General features: G+C 37.8%; 1 protein-coding gene across 1 annotated transcript; it reads right to left on the minus strand.

Annotated features, from left to right (window-relative positions):
• Positions 1-501: 501 nt before the first annotated feature.
• Positions 502-1,470, minus strand: LOC147631117 (auxin-responsive protein SAUR72-like). The gene has a single exon (XM_086809046.1). The coding sequence runs from the start codon at positions 1,416-1,418 to the stop codon at positions 930-932; it is 489 nt and encodes a 162-aa protein (XP_086665172.1). The 5' UTR covers positions 1,419-1,470; the 3' UTR covers positions 502-929.
• Between the last annotated feature and the right edge of the window lie 8,773 nt (positions 1,471-10,243).

Raw genomic sequence — 10,243 nt, forward strand, 5'->3', positions numbered from 1 at the left:
AAAACATAACAACATTATGCTAGAACAAGATCACTAACATTATATTATTAAGTGGTAATGTTATCTACAAATAATAACATTATGCTAGAACAAGGTCACTAACATTATATCATTTCACATTATGCTAGAACAAGGTCACTGACATTATATTATTAAGTGGTGATGTTATCTAAAAATAATAACATTATGCTAGAACAAGGTCACTAACATTATATCATTTCAAAGTGGTACTATTCTTATCTACAAATAAGAATAGTCTGGCCAAAAAAAAATCACCAACTTATTGGTGATGTTCTTATCCACTTTAACTCAAGAGAACCATGCTACATTTTCTACATTTTTAAGAAGAAAACTTTACAAGATCATCTTATCAATATCTCTACAAGAAACTTTACAAGATCACCTTATCAAAATATCTCTACAATTCCAAATGTTATCAATATTGATGCTAATCCACTTTCAACAAAAGAATAGTTCACCTATATGTAGCTTGCTCGAGTCCAATGAGAGAAGAGAACTATAAAATTGAGGAATTTATTTAAATAGCTTACCATCACCACTACAATTTTCAACGTTTAAAATGATAATAATAAGGTGGTCTCTCTCCCTAGTGGTTGAAATCCTTGTTTTGTAACTTGGAGGTTATGAAGTGAGGAGTTCAAAAGCCAGTAATTGGAGGCTTATGAAATGAGAAGCTTTGGGACAATGCTTGTCTTCTACAAAGTATGTTGCATGCATACTTTGTAGGAAAGCATGATTTGGCATACCATGAGCAAAATGCTCGAACTCTTTGGGGGGATCCTCAATGGCATTCTTCAATTACACTTGAGCCAGGATGATATGGGTAGGTTTGGAGCATTGTGGCGATACATACATGGTGGCTCATGATAGTACATGCTCATTGTAAGAAGAAGAAGTGAGGTGTGTTATTAGTAGTTGATGAGGCTCAAGAGTTGCTCGAAGGTATGGGCATCACACGGAAGCCGGAGGGTGCCCGGGTGGGAATAGCCGAACTCTTGGGCGGACCTTTGTAAAAGCTCTGCGAGGAGAGGGTGCCCGAGGAGGGTGGTTCGTATCACGTAGCAACAAGTGCCGTAATCGTCTCCCACCAACACAGGCAAACAGCCCTTGGGCACCTTCTTGCGCTGAAGCACATCATGTGCTTCGTTGCAGGCTTCTTCTGCATGCAGGAGGAGTCTCTGATATCGCTTCACTGCACGGCGATGGTCGACAAGAAGAGAGATACTTAGGGCGGACTGTGCAGCTTCGCGCAGCTTTCTGATCAATCTGCAGGCGGCCATTAGTGCGTGCTGCAGCGCAGTTTGATGCAGTACCCAACTGCTCAACGCTGATGCTGAGCCTTCAACAATATCATATAGCGCCCGGTGTTGTGTCCCATCATCGGCGCGAATCTCCATCGCCGCATGCAACAGCCTTCACCTTGTGCAGCTGCCTGGTCAAAAAGCTCTGCTCGCTTTGGTGAAGTGTGGCTTTCATCCCTGTTTTTTTAATTCCATACCCCCATAGATTTACTACGTGTCCATGTCACGTGAGCAATGTGCCAAACTTCATGGTGGATCCCAAAGCATGCGCATCATTCTCCGCTTTGACACGGAAGCAGATCGTGGAAGTTTTCAAAGTAGATCATGCAAGTTGGAAACCCCTCTCTCTCTCTCTCTCTCTCTCTCTCTCTCTCTCTCACTCACTCACTCTCTCTCTCTCTCTCTCTCTCTCTCTCTCTCTCTCACACACACACACACACACACACACGATTCTTCAGTATGATGTAGATAAAATTTAAGAGACAAGCACTAAAACGAGCAAACAATACATATCGTGCACTTGTAAAATTAAGCACTAGGGTTTACGATAGCATTGTAGCCACTCTGTGCAACTTCTTGAGCTAAATTCTCTCTCTAAATCTCTCTCTCTCTCTCTCTCACACACACACATTCATTTTCCAGCCCTTTGCGTGGTCTACACAAATGCTATGCATGCGCTGATATCATCAAGATGCATGACACCTTGGCTTACATTAAAAAAAACATTACAAAAGTGATGCCTTTTTAGCATTCATGCTGTCAATCCATAGTGTGTCGTTAGAAACATGGTATGAATGTAACATGTGCCATTTTTTCAAGTATTGTCATGGTTGATAGTAGTTTAAACACAATAAAGAATTTATTAGGAAGGGCATTGGTCGCACACTACGTTCTTATATGAATCACTTTTCAATTAGAATATTTCTTGTTGTACATGTATTTTCTCATGGATCACACTTTCATAATTGTATTTCAAGTACTCATTGAGTACGTTTGTAGCTCCTATAACAAAACATATCATCTTATCTCATTGAGTACGTTTGTAGCTCCTATAAGTCAGAGAAAGTGTAAGGATATTATATAACATAAAACAATTTTGTAAATAATTTTAATTGAATACAACATTAACACCCAAGCCATTATTTGAGTTTAGTTCAATCGTTAGCTTTCATCAATGCGTTGTCGTGCCACGGCACGTCTATGGTGTGAAACCATGCATGTGAGGCCATCAAATACAAATCCAGATGCATGAGTTAAGTGCCATGATGAGTCATTATATGATGCCTGAGTATATATGTTCATATTGTAGATAAGGTTCAATAAGATGAGCTGAGGCTCAGCCAGGTCTCGAAGCTTCTGACAGTGTGGTGTGAATTGTGGAGGATTTTTTTTATGCTTATGGAGAATTTTAGAGCTAGCAGACACCTTGTGCCTTGATAGGACTGGATTATGCTTGTGGGTTTGACTGCTTATTGATTCCATGAGATGGTGAAATGCTCATAAGCTGTGCCTATCATGGTTGAGTTGATATTAACACTGAGACAGAGGACTTTATGGTACATAATGGTTGCGGTCTTGATCGTATGCTTTAGATGGCAAGGTTGTATATGCAGTAAGGATACCGAATGAAGCCTACCTTGATGTGGTGTGGGAAACCTTAGCAAGGATATGATGTGAGAAGGTTGATTTTTTTTAATATGGTTATTACTTGAAATACATAAGCGTGGAATGGTAGGCGCAGTGGGAAATTTAAAATGGGAAAAGCGCGATTATAGCTGCAAAAGGTGGTATGGGCGCCGACTTCCTCGCGGGAAAGAGCAGAAAAAACCAGAGATTGGAGGCGGTGCTTATCAGATGGGGAGCTGCAGAAAAAAAAACTATGGACAGAAGCGTGTTCGACCAGTGTGAACATTTGATTTCATGCATTCGGCGACTGTCGATGGTGTGTTGGGGCTTGAATTAGAGAGCAGAGTTACTACTCTCTATTGATACGACTTCTACAAAATTACAAAAATCAGCTATGCGCCAGCTGTGTGCCGTCTGCATCAAAGTGTGGGAAATGATTTTTGAAAAGAAAATCGAATAAAATTGCTTCCCCCGCCTTCAGATAAGTAAAAATTAGATTAAATTTCATTTCCTATCTTCCACGTTGTAAATTCATGATGCCAATAAACTTTCAAAGGTTTTGTTAAAGGTGGTTTGAAATGAAGAGATGTGAGGATATTGCATCAAGGGACATGGAAACAAAGAGTCAGAAATACAGCAAGGACTCTAGTAAAAATTGACTTCGATTCTATCTTAGTGGATCTAAATGCAGGCCATGGATTTCTTTTAAAATCATGTGAATATGTTAAAGTTATGCCATATATCATTTTGTGTTTGTGAGTTGTTGGAATTTTAAGCCAGATTTTCAGGTGATAAAGAATATTATGAGATGTTGGGAATGGTAATAGTGGATGTATGGAATGAAAAGGGACACATGTATGTTGGAAATACTTGAAGGTTATGTTATGCCTACATGTGATTAGCTGGAAAGTTTTGGGAAAAGAAGCCAGTGAATCTATGCTTGGAGAGGGAAGAGCAATTGGAACATGAATTCAAGGATGTATTGGGATGAATTGACACATGTATATGTTATAAAAAAAAGAATGGATTTGTCCTATGCTTTTTGGGAAATTTTGAATGTAAGCTTCCTTGTTGGGTTTGGTACCAACTCTCACAGCTAGAAGTCTCGTACTTTCCTGGCTATTCTGCACACGTCACGATAGCGTGCAAAATTAGTAACTAAATAATTCAAATGTAGGTTATATCAATAATAGTAAAAAGCTACTACGGCAAGTCATCAACTTACCTTTACAAAACTAAAGGCCTTGTGTTCTATTTTTTTTCCCCGAAACTGTGTGTGTGTGCATGTGTGGAGTTATAGTGTAATAATCTATGTATTAAGGTCTTAAATTGAATTTGCCTAAATATTTGGTGCTATCGTGTGGAAATTATGTACTATATTGACATGTGCTTTTTTACTGGTAAAGAAGGAAAAAGTTTCTGTCCGATACCAAATTCGCAATCTGAAGGCAATCGGGTAGCAACACACTCACAGATGCAGCAATCAATATAGATAGGGAGAAGCACAATGCTCAAAGCATATTGATGAGAATTGAAGTACAAGTGAATTGACATGATAAGGTCACTTACACACTCACTCATAAGAGTATGTACACATGCTCGGGAGAAAAACCTCTTAAAGAGGGAAAAAGTGTCTCGGCCCATTATTAGCCTACATCCACACATCACTATGATATAAATATTATAAATCCCCCTGTAGTGATGATATGAACATGTACAAGTATCATATGGCTAATCAATCCCCAAATGGTAATAAGCCAAAAGATTTTCTAAAAGCTTCAAACTTCTTCGTGAGAGAGCCTTCGTGAATATATATGTCACATTGTCATGTGTAGAGCCATAAGCTAGGCTAATCTCTCCTGGAATAAGTCTCTCCTTGACATAATGATAATGCACATCAATGCTTTATCATTGTGTCTCTCCCTAACATAATGTAGAGGCATAAGCCGTGCTAATCTCTCCTGCCAATGAGTTTCTCCCTAACATAATAATAATGCACATCAATATGCGAGCATGAAATACTAGGTTCCTTTTGCAAAACGGTGGCCACCAATGCACTCTAGGCAGTTGGTGAAAATGGAGGTGGGAGACTGCTATTCAATACCAAGATCTGCCAAAAGGCATCATACACAATACACATTCACTATAAAATCTACCTTGTAGTCAGCTTCATAGCTCAAAGTAGCCACCATTGTGCCTGCTGATTGCTGAGCCATGATATACATAAATCGCCAAGATAAAAGCAAAAGCCACTAGTAGTGGACACTTGTGCGAGTCACTAAGATGAAAGCAAAAGCTGCTAGTGGACACTTGCATGCCATGATATACATGAATCACCAAGATAAAAGCAAAAGCCACTAGTGGACACCACTCGTGTGTCATAACATCCAACCCAATCTAAGTCACTAAAAGCATGTAGCTGAATGTCACTCCCCTTAGCAAAATAGCCCAAGGGATATTGAGTGCCCTGTAAGTATTAAAAAAACCACTATTGGTAGATAATGCTTACTTTCGGGACTGTGCATAAACCTACTCCACTGGGATACCCCAAACTCAATGTTTGGCCTCATATTACATAGATAGCTATGAGGCACCCATTAAGCTACTGATAAAGTGATGCATCAAATAACCGTGTAAGCAAAGGCTTTATGTGTACTTTGACTGTAACATCATAAGACCATCATCACATTGCATAAATGTGTGTTCAAATAATAATGTAATGAGCCCAAATCTATCATCTCAAATGAGACATGTAATTTAGTCTTGAAGGCTGAATCATCTCCTCATTAGGGCATTTGAGAAGCCCAAATCTGTCTTCTCAAATGAGACATATAATTTATTCTTGAAGGCTGAAATCATCTCCTCATTAGGGCATGTGAGAAGCATGTCATCAATGTATAAACTGATAACCTATAAATAGTCTTTACTCCTCTTTACATAGAGGTAATCTCAATTAGACTATTACAAAAACCATTTGCAACCAAGTGTGCATTTATCTTCTCACACCATGCTCTAGGAGCCTGATTGAGATCATATAAAGCTTTTCTAAACCTGCATACTTTAGAATCATATGAATAAAACCACAAGGTTGAGAAACATAAACCTCCTCCTGTTAGCCCTGATATCCTAACTGATGTTGTACATTTCCTTCATGATGCATTTCCCAATGCAATAATACACTTGATTGTAGTTATATAAGATGGTGGGGGCAAAGGTCTCATCATAATCTATGCACTTCTCCTAAGAATAACCCTTTGTAAGACTTGCCTGGTAGTGGTCAATGCTTTCTGCTTAAGCTTAAAAACCCACTTTGTAGCAATGGACTTTTCATCATAAGGAAAATTTACCAAATACCAATTGTCATATTTGAGGATTGAATCATACTCAACATGCATGGTTTTCATCCACCACCACTGACCATTATCATGTGCTTCAAAGGAATCATGTTTCTTTCTTCATTACACATACTAGTGGGAAATGAGATCATAATCCACAAAAGAGTAAGATGCATGATGAGAACCTACATGTGTCCTGGTAGGTAAAGGAGTAGCTAATCACACAATGTTTGCATCAACCATTTTGGTGTACTCTTGGTGGCTGTCCTTTCCTCATCCACTCCATCATCCATAATTGCCTCATCAATAAGCTGATATATGGGTTAAAATTTGAGCTAATTTCCAACCCATATGGATTGATTTGCAACACTTTGTTGAGCATTCATTGCTCCAGACATGGTTGTGTCTGACATTGTACAAACATAGGAGTGTACCAAAGATGTCTTGTTAGCAAACATTTTGTTGTTTTTACATAAAAGCGTGAGGTGAGCAGAGTTCTTAACAAAGATAACATCTCTGCTCACCGAAAGTTTCCTTGTGGCCGAATGGTAGAGTCTATACCCTTTGCTTTCTGAGCTATATCCCACAAAAATACATTTCATCACCTTGTCATCCAACCGTAATGCATTGTTGCACAAGCATAAAAGCATAAGCAAGATAACCAAAAACATGCAACTAAGCCACAAAGGGCTTCTTGCCATTTCAGGCTTCATAAGGGGTAATTTTATACAAGGCCTTGATGGGGCATCTGTTTAGCACATAAGTGGCATAGATATCTGTCTCCAATCAAAAAACATGACGCACATCCTAGCCTTTAACCATGTTGTTATGTGCCATCTTCATGAGAGATCTTGGTTATGCACATGATTTTGTTTTTCAAGACCCCATCTTTTTTGCCATATGATGCATTCCACGGCACTTACTTTAACATTAGAATTTTAAGGTTGCATACTCACACCTTCTTCACACAGATTCCCATGTGGCATCAACTTCATGAATACTTTTTCCACACCTACATTCTTGAGTTAGTGAGCTATAGTTTTATGATTTGATTTGGCATAGCTTATTCCTCATAGTAGGAGCATTGTTATTATTATGCGGGTTTAAGCCATAGGAACTACAAGATGTCACATTATAAAGTGGTTATAGATGTGTGGGCATTACATGAGAGGTAAGAAGCTTTATGGAAGTTAAAAGGTCACAAGGACATAATTATTTAGAGCCCCTTTGTATCAAAAGGAAAGAATGGAATGAAAATAATGCTTTTCTCTTGCCCCTACATGTGTGTTTTACAATATGAGATTCCCTTAATGTGTTCTATTTATCTCTTTAGCACCTCATTTATGTGTTCTATTTAAGTCTTTAGCACCTTATTTATGTGCTTAGCTAATAAGCCGTAAATAATACTCCAAGTAGGGCAGTCTACCACCTTGTATAATCCCCACATAAATAGAAGCATTGCAACGTTTTTCTAACTACAATGTGTTTTATTTATCTCTTCAGCACCTTATTTATGTGCTTAGCTAATAAGCCGTAAATAATATTCCAAGCATGGTAGTCTACCACCTTGTATATTGAGTCTAATCATCTCCAAGTGATTAAGACTTATTATGGTTCACAAAGGACTAGGCATTAGGCGGATAGGCACCTACAGAAGATTAGAACTTGTGTGGTTAGCGAAGGACTAGTCATTGGTGGAGGAATAGGACTCACCACCAAGAGTGTGAACTATGGGTGACACACTCAAAGACATATGATGGGTCCAATTAGGATTTGTACTTGAGGCATGGAAGGGATGTTGAGGGCACCCCTGAGTTAGTTGTGGCTTGCATTATATTGAATTCTCCTTGATGAGTCAGTGCATAACTCTCAAATAAACACTTTCTTTTGGTTTTTTATTTTTTATTTGTTTAATCATTGGATTTTTGGTTTTTGTAAAATTTTTAAGTTTTTGAGGTTCTAGATGTTTTTAGAGTTTTGATGTTTTTGGATATTGGCTTAGCAAGACAAGAGACACTAATTTACATGTATGCAAATATCCTCTTAAGTAAAAGTACAAATGTTTAGACAGTATAATTTAGGTCTCAAAGATGTCCAAAAGTAAGCACAAATGAGAATGCATATGATTAAAAATTGAGGTCTCAAAGATGCCTAAAAGTAAGCACAAATGAGAATTTACATAGTTAAAAATTGAGATAATTTGTCTATCTTTATTTCTATGCATGTATGCGAGATGTGTGCACTCAAAGAGGGATCCTCATGGGTACACCAATATGCATTATGGAATCCCTAAGTGAGGCCTAAGAGTGCCCAAGTGGCCTAGCTTTCATTTGCTAACAACAACTCTAGACTATGTGTACATGTAAGCAAACACTTGTGATTAAGACACTGGCATCTAGCTCACCGCCCAATCTATACCCCTTTCTAAGCATATGAGTCCCAATTATGAAATTCAAGTACCCCCTATTTAAGGTTTAAAAATCAAATAGCAGATATTGATGGTATACATGTGACGAGTTGTAGCCCATGTAAGTAGCATGGATGTAAGTGCTAGAAGCACACAGACCTACATGTACTCTCCAAAAATTGTTCCATGTGTGGTTAGCTTAAAAGGCTAGTAAAATAATTAAGTTTTCAAACTACACCACTAGATCACATATTTGTAAACTACAAGAAGAAATGAAACCCATACTTTCATTCTCCCCTGCTCCCTTGTCCCCCCCTGCCTCCATAAATCCCCTTCTTTCCGTAACTTATAAGCTTAAGCCCCCCTTCTAAAAACCCCCTCCATTACACTAACATGATACCATAAGATATGGCTTGTGAATCCCCTGGGTCATAGTTGTGTCGTGGAATAAGCAGACTTAACCCTGGAGTTTTAAAGAGGATAATTCCCTCCACTCTTTTGAGAGAGAAAGTTTCCCTTATCTCCACAAGTCCATTTTGAGGGGTGTCTTAAGTTTCAATTTTTTTCCTCTCTACATCTTTTAGACTTGTGGAGAGTATCTTCCCACTTCTCCAAATCATCTTCCCATTCCTCATTGCTATATTGGGTCCCTTTATTGACTTTATCTTTGGCATGAAATAAAAAAATTTGACATAAAAAAACTCTCTTTTTTCACGGTCGTGAAAGTCTATGGTTTTTTACAGCATGAAAAAATCATATTAACCGTATCATGAAAACCTCCGGTAAACTCACACACTATGAGAATTGGTCATACCATGAAAAAGTCATACACTATGAGAATTAGTCGTACCATGAAAAACTTGAACATGAAAAAATTATTTTTCACGACATGAACATCTCTCATTTTTTACGATGTTCTGACTTTTGGTGGATAAACTTATCTGGTCTCAACACCCTAATCTTAGCCATGTTCTCCCTATAATCATTGCATGACTTCAAAAAGATTTTTAGGATGTGAAAAGTGTTTTTCACGGACGTGAAAAATCAATCATTTATAGATTTGATATTGTTAGATATTTTTTTAATGATTTTTTATATCCTAAACTTCAGGTTTGCTCTCCTAATCATGGGGATTATGATTTTAAACTCAATGAGACCCAATTATATTAAATTTGTTATTTTTCATCTCTTGACTCTACAAAGGCATGAAACCAAGTGGATTAGTGAAAATTAGAAAAAAAACACTTTCTTTCAAAAAAAATATAATTTTTTGCTTGCTTAGTCTTTCCTAATGCCTTGCTAACCTACCTATTCCTAGACATTTTCTACAGAAATGTGAAAATCTCTTACATTTGCTTTTAGCTCTAGTTCCTAGCATGCTCTGAGATTTACAAGTTCAAGGCTCTCTTAGAAGAGAAGTTCAAGGCTTTTCAAAAATATAGGGATCAATCCCTAAATGGCAATAAGCCCAAATATTTTTGAAAAGCCTTGAACTTCTCTTCTAAGAGAGCCTTCATGAAGATAGCTACCACATTATTGCGTGTAGAGATATA

The sequence above is a fragment of the Cibotium barometz genome, chromosome 15 (genome assembly GCF_041138505.1).
Source record: "Cibotium barometz isolate CiBa-2024 chromosome 15, ASM4113850v1, whole genome shotgun sequence".
NCBI lineage: Eukaryota > Viridiplantae > Streptophyta > Polypodiopsida > Cyatheales > Cibotiaceae > Cibotium > Cibotium barometz.

Excerpts from the sequence above, each read along its gene's own strand:
- LOC147631117 (XM_086809046.1), bottom strand. The coding sequence starts at position 1,418 with ATGGAGATTCGCGCCGATGATGGGACACAACACCGGGCGCTATATGAT.